This window comes from Equus quagga, chromosome 9, assembly GCF_021613505.1.
Source record: "Equus quagga isolate Etosha38 chromosome 9, UCLA_HA_Equagga_1.0, whole genome shotgun sequence".
Taxonomy (NCBI): Eukaryota; Metazoa; Chordata; class Mammalia; order Perissodactyla; family Equidae; genus Equus; species Equus quagga.
In genome coordinates this window covers 55,015,439-55,036,248 of record NC_060275.1, presented here as the reverse complement: position 1 = coordinate 55,036,248, position 20,810 = coordinate 55,015,439, and the positions used below count along the sequence as shown (strand labels likewise).

The 20,810-nt window shown below is 38.3% G+C and overlaps 1 protein-coding gene across 9 annotated transcripts in view; it reads right to left on the bottom strand.

Moving 5' to 3' along the window:
- The window catches only part of RBBP8 (RB binding protein 8, endonuclease), a 103,884-nt gene extending 83,379 nt beyond the window's left edge, over positions 1-20,505 (bottom strand). For 6 of the 9 annotated variants that reach the window (XM_046671591.1, XM_046671595.1, XM_046671598.1 and 3 more), the window contains exons 1-2: positions 3,476-3,612; positions 639-845 (exon numbers count right to left, since the gene is read on the bottom strand). In XM_046671591.1, the coding sequence (XP_046527547.1) occupies positions 639-747 (109 nt within the window). In that variant the 5' untranslated portion in view covers positions 748-845; positions 3,476-3,612. Of the gene's footprint in view, positions 1-638; positions 846-3,339; positions 3,435-3,471; positions 3,613-20,341 lie in introns of those variants that run through there. The other 3 variants (XM_046671593.1, XM_046671592.1, XM_046671594.1) reach the window with 3 other exon arrangements.
- Positions 20,506-20,810: the final 305 nt, after the last annotated feature.

Sequence of the window (20,810 nt, the reverse complement as noted above, 5' to 3'; positions counted from 1 at the left end):
ATGGACCTAGCACTGCTCGTGAAGCCACACTGTGGCGGTATCCCACATAAAATGGAGGAAGATGGGCACAGAAGTTAGCTCAGCAACAACCTTCCTCGAGCAAAAAGAGGAAGATTGGCAGGGCCAGCCCAGTGGCGCAGTGGTTAAGTGCGCACGTTCCGCTTCTCAGTGGCCCAGGGTTCACTGGTTCAGATCCTGGGTGCAGATGTGGCACCGCTTGGCAAGCCATGCTGTGGCAGGCGTCCCACATATAAAGTAGAGGAAGATGGGCATGGATGTTAGATGAGGGCCAGTCTTCCTCTGCCAAAAGAGGAGGATTGGCAGCAGATGTTAGCTCAGGGCTGATCTTCCTCACAAAACAAAGAATACAAATCTAGGTCTTCGGTGAACAATTTCTATGCCCCTTCCACCATACCACACATATTATCACAAGTAAGCAACCGCAAATTGCGCAAGAACTGCATCCTGTAGTAGTTGTCTGTGGTTAAAAAGCAACAACTCAACCATAAAAATGAATCACAAAAAATTACAATAGTAAGAGTCCCTAAAGATGAGCTCTGGGAACTTTACCCAAAATTAGTTTTGACTATTATAGTCTCAGCAGAACACTGCTGTAAGAACTTAAGAAAAGATGTTACCTTGTACTTCTTTATCATGATACTCCTTTAATTTTGTCCAAAGATCCTTAAAGTCATTAGATACATCTGCAGAACTAGGGCTTCCAGAACTGCTGCCAGAGACGCTCATCTTGCTTAATACGCTCCACACTTCTATTTGCCTAATGTCTTCTGACCTTTTCTGTTACATTATATAGGTATGAAGTTGTCTTTGGACAGCTGAAATACCTGAAACGACAGATTGCAACATAAATGAATTCTGCATTTATCTTTATGCAATTTGAAGTCAGAATGACCTCAGGCCCAGCCAGCTGTTCTCAAGTTTCCTTATTTACCTATAATCAATCACTTTGATAATTTGGGGGGGAGTGAGAATTGAGGAAAGAAGAAGATTATGGTGAGAAAAGTCCTGATTTCAGTTATCTGGCCTTTAGTTAAGCTAAATTTTCAGGCAAATTTTCTCCTATTCCTCCTAGAGGGAATTACCTAAATTACATTAAATTGAAAGGATTCTGATACAGAGAGGTTTCTAATCATTCATAGTCAGTATTGATTCACTCTTCCAAAAGAATTTATTGCTTTTTTAACTTTTGAGTTGATATGGAGTGCAACAATACACTGAACCAAAAACTGGATAACATTCTGAAATATGCTTGACTTAATAAGCATTCATATATCGACACACATCTATATACATCCAAAGACATGTTATAAAAGAGAAAGAAAGATGAATGACATATTAACACACATAAGTATCTGAACAGCTTTCTCACAACAGGAGAAATCAGTGAGCAAACTACAGACACAGCAAAGATCTCTGAATACAGAAATATCTAATAACAAGGCAACTAGGGGAAAGCTATCTTGTGCCTCTCTCAGAGTAAAGGTGAGTAAGTTTATTATTTGTGCAGCCCTTGAAGGAAGCAACAGGCTATTAAGAAGTTCAAGTGGATTAATAAGTATTTTAGCACGTGTTCCTAAACAGAAATTATTAACTAGCTACCACTAAGAAAGTAAAATGATTAACAAGTCTACTAAACCTCACATCTCTCTCTTAGCCAATGCCTTATCGCTGCTAACAAGTGTGCGAACTGATTTCAGTGTTTCTTGCTAACCATTTCTTGGGGTCTCTGATGAAGATAGCAACGCCTTTTTTAAAGGAATCAAGATTATACGTGAAGCCACTTGGTAAACTGTAAAGCACCACAAAAATAAAAATATATTTTTATTAACTTTTTCAAAAATTGTGATTACACTTTTTTTGAGACAATCAGAGAAAACTGAACATGCACTGGGTTTTCGATAATATTAGGTAATTATTTTTAATTTTCTTGGGTATAATAATGATGTGGTCACGTTTAAAAAAAAAGGCCCTTATCTATTAAAGAGATATATATTGAGGTGTTTACAGGAAAACCGACATGTTCTCTGGGATGTGCTTTAAAATACTCCAGCTGAAACAAAAAATGGATGTGGGGTGGGGAGATGAAACAAAAAGGGCTGAACTTTGACAACTATTGAAGCTGGGTAACGGATGGGTATATGAAGCAGTTCATAATTCTAGTGTCTCTCTCTTGTGTATGTTTATTATTTCCTTAATAAAATTTTCAAAAGTGGGATTAGGTACATTGCATCACTACAGCTTTATTTCCAAAGAGGCTTGTATCCTACTATTTAACTTTAAGAGATTAATCAACAGGCCTACATTATTGTCAATAAAACCACCATTTATTAAGTGTGCTCTACCTACCAGGGATCAGCTTTTTGTAATCATTTTCTTAATCTTCAGAAAAACTCCATAAAACAGCTACTATTACTAATTTCATTTTACAGTTGGAGAAACAGGCTGAAGAGATTAACACTGCTAGGACCGGCTATGTCACTGCTGGAACTCAAGTTGCAATGCCAACTAACTACAAAAACTTTTAAGTAGCCCCTCCCCCAAATTAGCTATTTCTATTAAGTAAAAACTTTAAAATAAACTTTTAATTACTTGAAAAAATAATGTAAAATTGCATAGTATTAAACAGTTTAAAACCAACAGTGTAAAATAAGCGTCCTTTAAGAAATGTATCTATATTCGGAGATTGCATAAAAAGTTGTGTTTTCCCACATGAAACAGTTTATTAACATTAAACTTGCAAATTCTGTCTTATAAATCCCTGTCCAACCTATCTGCACGCCCGGCACTTTCTGTTGGCTTGTGTCTTGGCAGAGAACCGTTATTCGCTGCACGACACTGAGCTTTAATTTCTCAGCGTGCACCTTGCCTCCCAGGTGGCATTCTGGGCTCAAAGTGCTGCAGTAGTGTCACGCATTTCTGCGCCTCCGGTAGCAGTGCAAACATCACACTGAAGGTGCTCGGCAAAAGCCTTCTCTCCTGTCACATCACGCGCCTTCTCATACAGGGAAGGCAAGAGCCGCGCCTCGAGTCACTCAGGGGCCCTAAACTGTGCAGGGACTTAGAGCGGGCCTGCTACGAGCAAGGCAGCAGGCCAGAGACCCCTCTCAGGACCTTTGGCCACCCGCGGGCTCGGCGGCCGCACTCTCCCGCACGCTCCCAAGGCGAGCAGCACGGCGGCGCATGCGCGGGGGGCGCGGCGCGGCGCGGGAGGCAGGTCCTCAGCCCGCGCGGGAGACGAGGAGCAGCGCGCGGCCCGGAGCGCGCGCTCGCCCTCCCTGCCGTCCGCCTGCGGCCGCGTCTGGCCCGGCCCCAGCCTACCTCCTCAGACTCAGCCCCAGAACCGCACGCCACACCACCCGGGGGCCCGACGCTGCCGGTCAGCGCGCAGCTCCAGACCGGAAGCTGCCGTCACGACCGGGCGCTCAGGGTCGGGGGAAGAAGAGTCCTTACTCACGCCTTCCAGGATTGCCTCGAGATTCCCAAGAGCCCCGGGGGGAGGCGGCGCGCTCTGGGGCTGCGCAGAAACGGCCGCTCGCTTTCCTCCTCTTGCCCTCGCAGCCTGCAAACCCCCGGCGGGAACGCCGGCCCCTCGGGGCAGCCCGCGCTTTCCGCGGGCGGGGGAGGGCCGAGGGCTGCCGGCCGGGCTCGGAGGCCACCGGCCCGCCCCTCCCGCGCCCGCGTGACGTCACGCGGGAGTTCTGGCGACGTCACGCCCCTTCCTCCCGCCGGGGGCGGACGGCGCCCCTGTGACCTGGCGGAGGAACGGGGCGGACGAGGCTTCCCCCCGCGCGGGGTGGTCACCGGGCTGGGCGGCCGGCGCGGGGCTGTGGCGCTGCCCCGGAGAGCGGCCGGGCGTGCTGTGTGCGAGCTTCGGGGGCGGGGCGCCGGGGGGAGGTCCCCGCGTGTGACTCCGCAGCTGGGCGGCGGGCGGTGCGCCTGGACGGCCGCGCGCGGACAGTGCGAACGCGCTGAGGGGCCGGCCGTCGGCGGCCTGACGTGGTGTCCGGCCTCGAAGCTGTTCCCTGCGGCTGAGGCGGCGGCCTGAGGGCGCGGGGAGGGGCGGCCGCACGCCCGGCGGCGCGCTCTTGGCTGGGGTTAAAGGGCAGGTTTCTGGCGAACCTGCAATGAGAAGCGATCAGAAGCGCCAGCATTACTGGTTGGAACAACACGCTGTTAGGTGATATTTTTTAAGTCAGCCTTTTCTGTGGCTGTTTGTTTCTAACATTCAGAGTGTTAGTACGTTTTCTTGTTTATCTTGATTTCCAAAGGAAGCGTTTTAGCATTAGAAATTCTACAAATGAAGTTGAAGAAAATAAACTGAATAGGCTAGAACCAGAATATCTGCAGTGGGTTCCATGGTTCAGTACTTTTCTGTAACACTAATGACACCTGAGAGGAAGGCAGAGGATGAGATTATGAACTTTGAACAGTTAAGTAGTGTTCAGAAAATCGTAAATACAAAATGTAAAGGTAATTTTCCCCTCGTTTCCGATCCTGAGGGCTGAGTGGCCGCTTACCCTGTGATTGGACGGAACGGGCTGTTTCTGTGGGTTCTGGCCATGCCGCGGGGACGTCGGTGCCTGAAAGAAGAGGGCTGCGGGACCCATTACCCTGGGGTAGCTACTGTCGTTCACTTCCAAATTTGAGGAGATTTAATTCATAACCTTTTTAAAGAAAATGGGTGAAAAATTGACTATGCCGTTTTTAATACGACGTATGAGGCATAGTTGCTTGTATAAATGTTTAGAATAGAAATGGAGAGTTTTGTTATAAATGGAAAGAACCTGTAATCAGTTTGTCATTTAACAGCAAATTGAAAGAACAGCGTGCCTACGGTGCAAAGGAAAACTGGCAGAACAGAATGACCTAAACTGTTCCTCTGCCTCCGCCAAGGGTTGGGCTGTCCGATCCCTTTATGCAAGTCAGAATCCAAAGAATCAGCTTTGGCACCTTCTTCCGCCTTGGCCCCCACATCCAGTCTATCGCCAAGTCCTGTCAGTTTTACTTGCCAAATATCTCCCAAATCCATCCCCTTCTCCCATCACTACCACCATATTGCAAGATACCGTTGTCTCACCTGGTCTGCTTTCCATATGCAGCCAACCCACAGCTATGCTGCTTAAACCCCTTCAGCGGCTTACCGACTGTTTGAAGAAAGCCCCTTTGAACGACCTCTGCTACCTTTCCAGGTTCATTTCCAAAGGTCTTCTGCCCTCTGGCCTCACTGGCATATCAGTGTCTCCGTGGCCTTTAGATGCTGTTGCCTCTGGCGCTCTCAACCAAACTTACGCCCCACTATTTGCCTAGCTGTTTACTGATCTTTTTATCTTGTTTTAATACTCTTCTATCAGATCCTCTTATAGCACTGTGTGCCTTCCCGTCTTACACTATTACAGTTTTGATTATTTATTTAATTAATTTGGTCTTCCCAGTAGACTGTGTTTCTTGAGGTCAAAATCATGTTTTGTTTAACTTTTTATCTCCAGAAATTAACCCAGTGCCTGCCATAGTCAGTACTCTGTGGATAAATGAATAAATTGGGCATCCCTTGAGGAATTCCTATTTTTTATGTAAGTGGAGAAAATCTTTGAATCCATTCCAAATTCTTAGATTCTATTTATGAGATTTTATCATGGTCACTTTCACAGTGTTAATAGTGGGCATACTCATAGATATTTGCCCACATTAAGGAGCTTTAAACCCCTTGTGGTAGAATGAATTATGGTGTCCCAAAGATTGGTGAGAAAAGAGAAGCAGCTATTTTGAACTCTTCATAATACTCGGTTTCTCCTATTTTATGGCTTAGAACAATGCTTCCCAAAGTTCAATACTTAGAAAATGAATACTCATATTACGTATTGTGATAAAAAGATGAGGCTGCTTCCATCCAGAGGCAACAGAAGTTGACTCCAACCACCCCATGCCCAGTGCTGCCACCTTGAGGGCTGGAATTTGGATGTTGCAGCATACCTATAACCCGCTGGAGGCCCCTGGTTAGGATGCTCAATTTAAAAATTGTGTGGTGAAATGGGTAAAGTGGTAAATTTTACATTATGGACTTCTAACCACAATAAGAAAATTGTGAGGTAGCCGTAAAAACTCTATGATTCTTAGAACTGTAGAATTTTGGAACTATGTAGATTTTAAAATCATCTAACTCAAGTCATTTTGCAACTGAAACTCTTTGTTGATTCTGCAGTCTGCTTAACTTCTACAGCCAGATAGCTGAGGGTTGTGAAGAGAATAATCACATAACAGGTTAGACTCATACTACTAAAATTACTTGAGTTCACACCTCATGTAGGGCATTGATTAATCCTTAAAATAGCCTTTGCTCAGCTCCTTCTGTTTCCTTTGCTGTCTTCTAAACCTTCACTGTTTTCCTCAAGCTTCCATATAGTATTCTTACTCTCAGCAGACACCCCAGCCTCCTGGTTAAACAAGACAATTGGGCTCAACAGGTGTGATCTTCCTGAACTTCCCTTTTCCTTTCTCAACCCTGTGAATGAGGCAATACCATTTTGCAGGTAAAAAGGCAACCCGACTCCAGTTGCTTCTTACCACCTCTTGTGCATCCATACTGGGCCAAGCCATCATCATCTCAAATCTCTTCTGCAGCAATAGCCTCCGTTTTTGTTTTTTTAAAAAAATAATCTTTCTGGGGCTGGCCCCGTGGCCGAGTGGTTAAGTTCGCGCGCTCCGCTGCAGGCGGCCCAGTGTTTCGTTGGTTCGAATCCTGGGCGCGGACATGGCACTGCTCATCAAAGCACGCTGAGGCAGCGTCCCACATGCCACAACTAGAAGGACCCACAACGAAGAATATACAACTACGTACTGGGGGGCTTTGGGGAGAAAAAGGAAAAAAAATAAAATCTTTAAAAAAATAATAATAATAATAATCTTTCTACTTCTGCTCTTTTCCCCTTACAGTGTATTCTCCAAAAGCAGCCAAAGTGATCCTTTAAAACCTAAATCAGAACATGATGTTCCCCTGCTCAAAACGTTCCAGGGTCTTCCCATCACCTAATAGAATAAAATCAAACTCCTTTCCTTGGAGTCAGGACAAGTCAGCCACTGTATTCTACTGATGTTACTTCCTAAGCTAGGTTTTGAATCAGTGCTTTTCTTTCCATCCTCCCTCTTACTGCCCTAGTTTAAGCCCTGATATTTCTTACCTAGACTCCAGCCTCCTTGCTTCCTGTCTTGCTCACTGTAATACAGTTGCCGCACAGCTGCCAGAGTTCTAAACCATTACTTCTGATCCTGACACTCCCTTGCTTAAAACTCTTCTGTGGCTCTCCATTGCCTGAAGGTTAAAATTCAGTCCCTTTAAAGTGTCACTGAAGCCCTTCTTAGCCTTGCACACTCTCAACCCTCCACCTTACCCTTTCCCTCTAAAACAGGATTTTGTTCCTCCCTCCTCCCCTTTGCTATTTCTTTGTATTGGCTCATTCAGTTCTCTTCTCTTGGAATTACCTCCACCCAGATCCTTTATATTTCACCTTTTTGCTTATCCTTTAAGACTCAGCTGAGGTAGTGCTGCTTCCAGGAGACTGACCTAACAGTCTCTCTTCACCCCTCCTTCCTACCCTCTTCCGCAAATAGCACTCCCCATTCTCCCATACCCGTTTATATGTATCTTTATCACTGCATTTAACACCATTATATTGTAATTATTTTTATATCTTTTATCTTCCTGAACTAGGCTGTGGGGGCTTCCTTGAAAGCAGAGATTGTGCTGTCTTTATTCTTCCCAGTATTTCAAGTTCTTACTACAGAGTCTTAGCACAGCAGTATCCGATAAAGCCACATATATAATTTAAAATTTTCTAGTAGCCACATTAAAAAAGTAAAAAGAAACAGGTGAAATAAATTTAATGCATTTTATTTAACCCAATTTATATAAAATATTATCATTTCAACATGTAATCAATATAAAAATTTACTAATGAGACTTCTTATTGTTCTTTTTCTTCATACTGAGTCTTCAAAATCTGATGTGTATTTTACCTTTACAGCATATCTCAAAATTTGGATTAACTCCATTTTAGGTGCTCAAAGCCACATGTGGCTAGTGGCTACTGTATTGGACAGCACAGGCCTAGCATATATGATGAACAATGAGTGTTGAATGAACAAATGAGGTTACATGATTTACCTGAAGAACCAGGATGGAGCTGGGACTAGGACACCGACATCTGATTCCTCATCTAAGGCTATTTCTGCTTTGTGCTGTGCATTTCCCACCTCTCTCCCACTCCCCACATCAACCCATTGCCCTCCCCACCAGACTGAGGGCCTCTATCCCCAGGCAAAAATTTAAAAGTAAATGATTAGGCTCATTATGATTATTTACACAGTATTATCCGGCACCTCTAATATTAACACACAATACTAGTAAACTGGCATGAGCTGTATACTTACAGTCAGAACTATTTTAAGAATAAGACAAAAGGCTGTTTGAGAGATAAGAGGGAGGAGAAACTTTAACACAAAAGAAAATTGTGTCAACTGTCAACATTTATGTCAACTTGAACACTTGATTTAATTTTTTAAGTTGTTTACAGTAATTAGTAAGTGTTGTTTGGGGGCAGGAATATACATCAATTAGTGATCTTGCCCCAAGTGCCAAAATGTTTTGTTTATGGTATGAGTTGATGATGCCAAGATTCCAGTTATGTTGAGCAGTTTTATAATTGCTTTAAAAGATATATTTAATATTCATGGAGGGTGTCATATCAGTTTTTATTTTGACAGTCTTAGGTGGTCATTAAAGTGCTTATAACAGACATTAAAGATTATTCATTGTTTTTCAATTAGAAAAATTAGCCTCGTATAGTCTGGCCAACTTCCAATTTAGATAAAGAAGCTTTATTTTAATTTTTACTATGGCTACATATACCTTCTTCATTTCCCTTTATAAACTATTAAAGTAGTTTTTTGTTTGTGTGTTTAAATATCATTCACTTAGCTACTTCATTTCACGTCAGTAATGGGCAAAGTTTTATTAGATATATAATTTGCCCAATTTAGGAACTCTCTGTTTATGCTTGATAAAGATTCCTATCTAGTTACCATATGCTTGCCTAGTTGACTAGGTTTAAATGATGGTGGGCTGATCAAGAATGTTAATAATCTGTTATTGCAAAATGATTTATTATTGATGAAAAGGGGCATCTTTTTCTTCCAGGTCAATCATTTATAGTACATTGGCTGCTTAGGCAGTATTTCTTACCTATGCACATAGGTTTATGACGGAATTTTGCTAGATAGTTAGGGCCTTATGCCTTGTCTTTTACTGGCGTTTATAAGAAACTCTGAGCTTAACTGCTGTAGAGATGATAAAAGAATTTAAGAGTGATCACTAAGACTGTAGAGTAGAAAAGTGGATTTTGTTTTGGGAGTCTTGAAAAACTAATCTTTACCTTTTTATCCAGTAAATATAGTATATACTTCATTGTCCTATGTACATATGTATAGTGCCACCATGATGGAAGCTGTGGGAACAATATTTATTTACAGTAATGTAAATGGAAAATATTATGAAGGGTTAATTGTAGGAACAAGTCACTGACGCTTGGATTCTATTAACTGAAGCATTGGTGACAATTTGTTTTTGTGAACTATTTAGGATACTAAAACTGACACAGATAGACTTCCTCTTCTCAAATCTAGTACACTTCTTGTATAAAGTGACCGTATGCCCTGGCCTACCAGCAACAGGTCTGGTTAACATCTATTATTCTGGCTTAATTATTAATAGTGCTCCTATCTCCTCTCAAAAATGTCCTGATTTGGATGATAAAATCATATGGTCAGAGGCTTTAAGGAATTTGAAATGTAAACTAATAAGAAAGGATGTGGTGTAGGTCCGCACCCTGGAACCAAACCTGGGCCACCAAAGTGGAACATGCCGAATGCCAAACTTAACCACTAGGCCACAGGGCCAGCTCCAAAAAGGGAAGATTTAAATGACCTTTTGTACTCAGGAATATTTCCTCCTCAGCCATGTACAGCCCTATCTAAACTATTTTTAAAGAATATTGTGGTATAGATAAGTCATAAAAGAACTGCATTTTTTGGTAAATTGTTCTCTAAAATTCCTATGAGTCGAGAACTGATTTAATATTAATAGAAAATGGATTCAAGAACAATTAGCAATGGTAAGATACAAAGTACTTTTCCTTCTTTGGATGTAAGTATTCTCTATTTCAACGTAGAAGTAACTGTCATAAAGGTAGAACAGGTACACTTTTCATCTTTTCACAGAGGGTAAGAAATTAGGTGGTGTGACTCGCATTATATGTACAAACTAGTAGGTAAGTTGACCGAAGACTCCAAACTCGGTCTCCTGGTTATAAATCCTATATCTATGCTCTTTTCAGTACACCATGCTATTTTATAACATGCTATTTTGAATAATAGACTATATAAAACTTATTCTATGCTTTATTTTTTAATTTAAAAAATGTTTTTGATAAAATAACCAAAGTTTCTGAATTTTGATAAAAAGTTATTACCTAAAGGCTAATTTGTAGTCCCAGTACATTTTCCTATTTACTTCAGAAAGCTTTACGTTATATGAGGTTACTAAAAGGACTTTTAAATTTGACAGCGATTTAAGTCTCACAATTGAGAAGAGGAAAATAAACTGGGCTCCCTCTGTCAGCATTGGAGTGAAGTGCCTATTATATGGACCAATCTCAGTTCATTTTTTCAACCTTTTTGCATTAATAATTGTATTTCTTAGTTATTATGGCACATATGCTCTTTTACTTGCCTTACAATAGGTGTAGACATTTGAGAGATGAATGTAAATTAACTTCTAATGGAGCTAGCAAAAGTGTTATACTTGTTTTCTCAGAATGGTAGATTCTTAATGTAAGTTTAAAACTAAATATATTGAAGGGCCTTGCATTATATTGTAATCTCAGAAAGGACCAGAGAAGGTAGTGCTCCAAAAGATTGTGGCCATCTTATATAATCATTGATGGCATATAGCCATATTCCCAGCCTGTGGTACTACGCAGGTCTTAAACTGGGAGCCAGGGCCAGGGTTTAAGCTCTGGCCCTGTCTCTGATTATCTGCATGATTCCTAGACAAGTCTTATTTTCCCAACTGAAAAATGAGAATACTCATACTTACTGTGCCCAGGGTTGCTGTCAGAATGAAATAATATATGTGAAATTTTTTGAAGAAGACTTCATAGAAGTTTGAAGCAGCTTGCCTATTGGGAGCAAAAAAGTAGAAGCCTTTCCAGGCATGTGCAAAGGTTCTGCTGGGGGGAATCACTGTGAATTCTGGACACTGTAGGTATATAGTAATGTATCTGTATAGGTTGATAGTGGGAAATCAGTAGCAGCTCTACCTAATTTGTTAAATGAATTCTAATTTTTAATTATAATCCTGTTGAGTAAGTAATTCAACTTCTTTGTGCCTCAGTTGTTTATCAGTGATATGAAGATAATAATATATACCTTGGGTATTTCACACGATTGTTGATAGGACTGAATGATTAGATATATATTCAAATAGTATAAGAAACTTGTTAATAGTAAATAGATTTAAGAGCTACAGCTAATCAGAGAGATCTCTTCAATTGCTAAAGTTAATAATTATAATGAAATTGTTGAATTGCTAATTGTTGAATTGAGATTTATAATTATAGAAGGGATTAAATTACAATTTGTTAAGTTCTTTTACGTATCTTATTTGATTGACATAAATTTAAAATGTCAGGTAATAGCATTATATTGTTGTTATTTCTGTAACATTCCAAGGGGCTTTACAAATCCTCTAGCCCAACTACAGAATTGTATAGAAAGAACAAACTTATTTTTTCATTTATTTTAGAAATTGGTGGTTGTAAGAAATTTATTTAACAGAGATTTATGATCTACTCAGCTTCAAGTCCAAGAAAGGGAGTGTTGGTATCAAGTTGATTGTGATCTGCACTAGTTTAGTGAAGATCTGAGTATATTTGATAACTCCTTTTGAAAATAGGATCTATTATTATTGGGCTTTGTTCAGCAGTGTGTGTCCCCACTTTTTTTTATTTTTAAGCCCTCTTTAATCCAATTTCCCTATTTCATCCTTATCAATTCATTAGCTAATTTAACCTCCTTCTAAGAGTTGCTTTTTAAACTCAGATAATTATTCTAATATAATTCAAGTTAAATGAAAAGATGATATATTTTTAATCAGATTTTTTAATTTGTACCTATTTTTTCCTTGTTTTCTCTAAACTAAGTTTCTATCATTATGCAAACAAATATGATATTTACTTAATTAAAGCACAGAAGTGGCTATTCTATTTTTAATCTACTTGACTAGAGCCTCCATCTAGCATATTCTTCAGAGCTGCTCCAGGATCACATTATACGTTATAATGAATTAGTTCTTGTAACTAGACCCCCTTGGACACAGTCCAAGACAAACTTGTACTATTCAAAATTCTGTGTTTCACTATAGTGAGAAGTGTTACTTGAGGGTTCAAAGTATTCAGTCTCTTTTTACTATAATTTTACCAATGTAAACTTGAACAATAAAGTCTTTGGATCAGTGCTGTAAATAAAAGTATTTACAGAATACACACTAACTGTTCATTTTGCTGCTGTTTGGCCCTTTAAAAATTGGCAACCAAATTCAGGAAATGAAATGTAGTTTATTAGAAAATACCTTTCTCACAGAAGATCAAGTGTCAGTGCCTCTCAGGTTTTGTGGGAATGGATCAAATACATCAGACAAAAATAGGCTAAAGTTCCTCACTTTCTGTTTGAAGTTGCTGTACTCATTTCTCAGAAAATCCATTTTAGTTGTATAATGTATTACTTAAAATTATGTTGGTAAACTAAGGAAAAAGCAGTTTCACCATGTTTGTCTTCTAATAGTGATCTACTGGATACCTCTTGGGCCCCGCTTGCTCCAGCCTTTGTAGTGACAGCCAGATTCATGCCGGTGAAACCTGACAGCCCCTTACTTGACTTTCTGACCTGGGAGCTTCTCTACAACCTTTGGAAACAGGAGCACAACCTGAAAGTGTGAGGAAATTCACAACCTATGTGGCAACCCGTAAATGACGAAAGGCAGAACTGGTGAATGAGTGCTCCTCTCACATCTCGCAGGCAATTCTGAAGGAGCTTGCTGACTCCTAAGAAGATACTGGGATTGAGCTGACTTTGCCCATAGTGGGGGATGAGCTCCAGGATGCACTTTTGTATTGGCTTTCCCTCCCTTTCCATTTTCTTCTCCTAATTCCCCACTCCTGTTCCTAGGATGAATTCCCAAATAAAGAACTTACGCATAATCTGGAGGACACAGGCTCTACTTTCCACAGAGAACCCAACTTAAGAGATAAAGGTTAAACGTAAGATTTTCATTTCACTATTTTAAAGTTATTAATGGAAAATTTAACTTTTGAAGGTTGGCATTCATGGATGGGACAGTCAAATTAATTGTATGCAGTAATTTGTAAGGATGTTAATGCTGACCCAAGATTGGTTGAACCATGTGCATTTGAGGCTATTTTTTGATAGTGATAATGGTTCTCTTATAAGCAAGAGAATCTTTTCTTCTGCTTCTCAAACTTTATTAGACATTAGAATAATCTAGAAAATATATAAATATGTAGATTCATAGTATCTACCCACTAGAGATTCTAACGTGGTATGTCTAGAATGGAGGTCAGCAATATGCATTTTTTTTTTTATTTTTTATTTATTTATTTATTTTTTTAAAGATTTTATTTTTTCCTTTTTCTCCCCAAAGCCCCCCCGGTACATAGTTGTGTATTCTTCGTTGTGGGTTCTTCTAGTTGTGGCATATGGGACGCTGCCTCAGCGTGGTCTGATGAGCAGTGCCATGTCCGCGTCCAGGATTCGAACCAACGAAACACTGGGCCGCCTGCAGCGGAGCGCGCGAACTTAACCACTCGGCCACGGGGCCAGCCCCAGCAATATGCCTTTTTGATAGGCATACCCCAGGTGAATGAGATGGTCCACAGACCACACTTCGAGAAACATTGCTGCTTTATTACAGTGGTAATACTGCTGGTATAACCCGTGACTACAAAATAAATTAAAGCTAACTGACTCCACAGGAACTGAATTAGTATCATGGCACCATTAATCACATGTTCTAATAAACTAAGTGAACAAACCACAGCCAGGGAATTCAGATTAAAAAGATATCCCAATTTTAATTTCAGCATCACCGTGCTCTTCTTTTCTAGAAATTTGATTTGATAGTGCTTACTTGGCTTTAACATTAGTATTAACATGTGGTTTGTTAATGGTAACAAGGAACTGCTAAGAATTTAATTTAGGCTAGACATGTTTAATTTATACTTACTGGTAGAACTAGAACAACATGTCATTCATCTCAAAGAAGTAAACACATCTTAACAAGTAAAACTGTGGGAAAAAAAGACTGGTATTGTCATGCTGGAATGGACTGAACAACTTTTCTTGCTGAATGGCCTATAGCCAGGCTTCAGTGTAACCCAGTTCCAGTGGCCTGTAGCCACATTCCAGTGGTTAGTTCTATATTATAGTTAAAAAACAGTATGCTTGTTCCTGAGCAACATGTATTTGTTTTAAATTTTGTTGTACAATAACTTGGAAAGTGACTAGAGTGGCATTTAACAGCTCACTAAAATGCTATGTAGATGGTATTTACCATTCAGTTCTTATTATATTATTGAATATTGATTACAATATTAATATTTTCAGAAATGTGAATGATCCTTCCATCTCAGACTGTATTTCATCTACTTTCAGTTAGTAGACCCTTGCCCTCCAAATTTAGACCTGTATACGTTAAGTGTAATTTTTTTATAGAAGACCTCAACACAGAATTCTATAGTATTTCTCCACGTCCGTAAATATTGTACTGCAAGCTATGTAAAGTTATCAATCTGTATTTCTTAATGTTTCAAGATAAATTCAGAAATTCATTAGATTTAAAATGTTTTAGGGGCCAGCCCAAGTGGCATAGTGGTTAAGTTTGCGCATGCCCTGGGGTTCACAGGTTCACATCCCGGGCGCAGACCTAGCACTGCTTGTCAAGCCATGCTGTGGCAGCATCCACATAAAATAGAGAAAGGCACAGATGTTAGCTCAGCAACAGTCTTCCTCAAGCACAAAGAAGAAGATTGGCAACAGATGTTAGCTCAGGGCCAATCTTCCTCACCAAAATAAAAATAAATAAATAAAACGTTTCCCTCTTGGAAGGAAGTGTTTCTCTTTCCTAATCCAAATCATTGCAAAAATGATAGGCAAAGAACCTTTAAGGGAGGGGCTGGCCCGGTGGCGCAGCAGTTAAGTGCCCACGTTCCGCTTCTTGGCAGCCCCGGGTTCGCTGGTTCAGACCTCAAGTGCAGACATGGCACCGCTTGGCAAAAGCCATGCTGCGGTAGGCATCCCACATATAAAGTAGAGGAATATGAGCATGGATGTTAGCTCAGGGCAAGTCTTCCTCAGCAAAAAGAGGAGGATTGGCAGTAGTTAGCTCAGGGCTAATCTTCCTCAAAAAAAAAAAAGAACCTTTAAGGGAATAAACTTAAAATAGAACTTTGAAACTAAAAATTTGTTATGCAAGTTACATTTTCACTTTGTCGGTAATATGTAACTTCTAAGATAATAGTGTTCTGATTACTTTCAAGGTTATATGTCTTTAACACAATGAGCTATAACATTTTCTATTTCCTGGTTAGTTTTTGAAGCATAGCAAGTTTGGTTGTTGGTCCTGAATTATCCAAATTATCTATTTATATAGAAATGTTTTAAAAATATATTTTAAATTTATGTTACTCCCTGCCTTCTTTTCAGTTGTTTATTGTAATATCTACTCTAAATGTATGAAAATAAATGCAAATTAAATACTAATTTAATGACTAGTCACATAAAGCTAAATTGCTTAAGTATCTAATAAAATAGTTTTAATAAGAATAATTAATAGGCTAAATTGGTGAAGTGGTATTTTGTCTTTAGGTATGCCATTTACATACAAGCTTTTCACTTTGAGAAAAACAAAATTCGTTTACTGTGAATATACATTTCAAATCACAGTATCAGCATAAAGCTTATTTGTATAGATAGCAGTTAAACATCTTTTAGGAAGTTAAAGTTGATTGCAAGAGCTCAGTAAGATCAGTTTGTGTTATAAGTGGATCTATTTTTTGGTTCTAATATCAGGTTATAAACTATTTCCTGTTCTTAATTCACACATTGGAAGATGTGTCAACTGACCCAAGTTTAGTTAGGCAAGCTCTTAGAATGTTTTGTCACATTATTCTGAACTACCTCCTGACCAATGGCATACATTTCATAAATATCTCACTTGTGAGCTTTGCTCATTGCCTCTGTCTCCTAATCAATTTATCAGTCTGAGCTAATTCAATATTATTTTTAGAAAATGTTAAATCCTATTCAATCTTACTTCTTACATTCAACACATTTTGGACTTACTCTCCTTGTCATTATTTACTATCAAGAGAGTGCAATATAATTTAATATTGACCTACAATAAATTTAATTTGGAAGAGAATATTTTGTAGGAAAAAACACATTCTAGAGCCCTGAAGAAGTAATTCAATTGGTAGTAGAAAGAGCACAATCCTTAGAGCATTGGCCAACTAATCTGATGTCATATGAAATAATAGATATAAAATGCCTTTGAAAACTCAGATATCAGGCACAGTAAGGTATAACTTGGCTTATCTATGTCACAGTTCCTTCCTTTGGTATAGATGATTGAAATTTGAATTTTTTTAAACTTTTTAAACATTTTAATCACCTTGGTATATTGCTCTCAAAATACATTTAACAAAGCCTCCTTTGAAGTGATTCTTTAATTGAACTTGATTATATGGGTTTCTAATCTTTTTAATTTAATAAGGTTAAAATATTATCCAATATTAAATCTTAATGCTTTCCAAGTTACTGATTTAATTTTTATCTCTCTGACAAAAATAAAATGTATATTCTAAGTTAAGCTTTGACTTCTCTTACTCAAGCTATTTGTTGAAATTTATTACGCATTCTAAAGGAGTGGGAAGTATATTGACATTTGCTGCACCTACTGTGTTCTAGGAACTGTGCTAGGTGTTTTACACACAATATGTCATTTAATCCTTCCAACAGCTCTTGGAGAATGATATTAGTTTCCTTAACTTACAGATGGAGAAAAGAGAACTCAGAGAATTAAGTAATTCCCAAAGTAAACTAGTTTGTAGCAGAGTCAGTATTCAAACCCATCTCAATTTGGCTCAAAAGCCCATATGTTTTTCAATATACTACCTTTTCTCTTGATTGTAAAGATAAGAAACAAATGGAAGTAATTATTTTCCAGAGTCCACATGGACTTAACTAAATTTACCAAATTTAGAAGCATCCCTCAGGTAGGCTTTTACCTGTGAAAAGATAAGGGGATTAGTAGAATTAACATTTAGTTCCAGGAATCTGAATTTAAATAGTCAAGCTTTTGGTTCTGAAGCTTTCTGTAGTGCCACTTCCTTGGAATTCCTGAAGGTAAAAACATTTAAAGCATTTTTTGAACACTTGTGTGCAAAGCATTGTATTAAGAGCTCACCACTTAAATAACAGGTTCTGTCACCTTTAAGATGGGTTTTAAATCCTGAAATTCTGTTCTCCATAACCTTATTGAAATTTTCCTGTCAGTTCTAACCAAATTTTAGAAGTACTAACTTCTCTGGCAAATCTTAAACTATATCCATATGAGTGACTAAAACAATACAAAAATACATATATACATACATACTAAGAAAATGAACAGTTGAGAGTTTAAAGCAATATTACATCAGAAAATGACAGCAGAGTCCACAGAAAATCTGGGAAAATATGAAGGAATGCAAAGTACTCTTATCAGTTTGATACAAAATTTCATGATGGCATTACGAGATTAGAGTTTGAGGGGGTAGTCAGCTTCATTACCAATGGCAACCCATAAATTCAGCCACTCTGCCAAAAAAGTTTGGGGGCAATAATGGTATAGAATAAAATATAAAAGCAAATAATTTCTTAGTTCAGTAAAAACTTAACATAACTATACGACACAATTTTATCTTTTTGCAAATCCTTTAGAAAACATAGATTTCATGTAGTATTCAGGAGACTTGATGTAGGGTACTGAAAAAATATTAACCTGAGTTTGTATTCAGGCAACTGGGATGTTCTGGTCCCAGCTCTACCATTGGATTGTAAAGTAGTGATATAACTACATTTTTGGGCTTTTCATTCAACTCAAACATGAGGAGTTGGATTCATAAGTTTTTATTCAAGAATCATTCTAGTTAAATATCACGATTCTAAGTGCTTTTGGTAGGAAATACATGAAGATATTCAGGAAGGAAAGAGGTTACAGTTGTTAAGAAAGCTAGCATTGTTGACAAAAAGAGTCATTGTGTGAAACTGTGGCTAGGAATAAAGACAGAGGAATGCATCCCCCACTAAACTTAAAGAATAAAAAGATTATTAAATGAGAAACACCTTTTTACCTGGCCTCTGAGATAATATAGGGCTGTATATGCACACACACAGATTCACATGTACAAACACACTTGACTCCTAATTTGATTGAAATTCATATATCCTTAATTTTAATCTAAACATCACAAGGTATCAATATTATAAAGGAATCAATTTATGGAAAATGCATAAAGGTCATATTTAATAAGACTTCTATATATTTGAAACTGAAAATCCTAGTAAATGAAAACTCTAGAATCTCTCTCCAAAATGTAGTTAGGCTTGAAATTTTACCCATAGATTTTATATGAAATATGTATCTAGTTCCTAAACAGCTTTCCTCAAAACCATAAACATAAAAAATGCTCAATAAATAAATTAGAATCCCAAATTAAGTTTATCTTTAAACAGTAAGCCCTGTATTTTAAACAGTATGGTTTAAATTTTCTAGATTACTGTATATAGTATATTTATCAGAAACACTAAAGTATATGCTATTGACATGTCTATATCTTGCCTGAAAACTAATTGAAAAGAGAAAAATTCAACCAACCAAAAATTTCAATCCATATTCCCCCAAAATTGTCAGAATACAGTTTATGCTGAATAAAATTAATTTTGATTTGCTGAATCAGCACATTTCTTTTGCAGATTCAACATTACACAGCTTTTTAGAAATTTAGCTAAATTATCAGAAGTTTTATGCAGAATTGCCTTGGAGTGGGACTAAAAGGTATCCAAAGGGTTTCCCTGCAAAAAATGAAATCTCGTCTGAACATTTTTTTTTTCATCAACATCCTAAAGAGACTTATAGACTTTGGGTCTGAGCATGGACTCTAGGGACAAGGAAAAGGATGCATCAATCTTGCTGTTCAAAGCAGTCGTAGTAAGATGGCCTACAGGTAGTTCTGGGCAGGAAAACATTCAGTATAAATTTATTTAAAAAGGTATTTTAATTCCTAGGGAAATTCATATATCAGCTGTTATGCTAAACTGAATGCCCAGAAGATGTGTGCATTTACTTCAGTCTAATGTTAATAACTAAGGGGGTAGTTTGGTATGCCAAAATAAATCTACAGGGATTGGTAACTTTCATTTTAAATGACACAAGCTACTAAAATAAATTAATTAGATCAAAGAAAGAGAGAAGAAAAAGAATTATTTTAAAATATAATATAAATGAAAAGAAAATCCAAATATTCTTTAACCTAAAAAGTTTTTCAGACCTAATAGGCATGACAAAACCTGTCTTCATTCCTTTCTATTCAGCTCAGCAAGTACTTTTGAGCTCCAATAGTTAATCAGTTACCAGATTCCACAATCTTTGTTTTTCACACTCCTCAATTCTTGCTGTGAATTGTTCCCCTAATGTACTTAGGATCACCAAGCAGGCCAAGACTACTTTTCTTTATGCCTTAAAAAGGCCATTATTATTTTATCCACAATTAGATTTACCATATAAAATTTTTGCTATATAACAACATACTGTAAAACATGATAGTATATTATCAAAGTAGATGGTTTAAGATGAATCATTAATAGGTGAAATATATTTAGCAAAACTATTCAACCCAGCTTCTTAATGACTATAACCAGGCCCACCTTACAATAAAATATAGCAAAAGTGTACTATATTCCAAATAACCTTTATCGAAACAAATCAATGAACATATATGCAAGTATTATAAAACAATATCTAACCAGCTTTACATAAAAGGCATAATGTAAATATATGTCATGTTAAAAATAGATAACTTCTTAAACATCGTTTCTTAATTGAACCTTCCAAAAGTGCATAAAAAATTGCGAAATACAAAAAAATGTATTAACTTACCCTTCAATTTATTTAGAAAACCTCTGCTCTTGGTCGAAAGCAGAAGTGTTTCACTGCTGACACTCCCTGAAGCTATAAACTTAAACGGTAAATCAGAGGAAGCCACCACTCTGGACCATGCTAGTTTGCTAGACGCTACTGCTGTTTGGAAGAGTTCTGTGGCATCTGAGCTATATACAGTGTGCAATGGATAACCTAATATGCCTTTCATTTAACTGGCTGGGCAGGTTTCTACCGTCTGTGGAACATGGAATCAAACCAGAATATGTTGGCATAACAGGCCAGTCAAACCGGTTCTTCTGTGGATCCAGAACCCGTCCAACCAGTCTGCATCAAAGGCTAGCCCAACAAGCTGCAGCGGCTCAGCTCTGCTAAGCTTGTACCGGGTGAGTTATCCCCACCTCTGTCAACTCCCAACAAACTGCTCAGAATGTTGTAGCCTCCAGCAAAATAATTCAGAGTTCTAGTG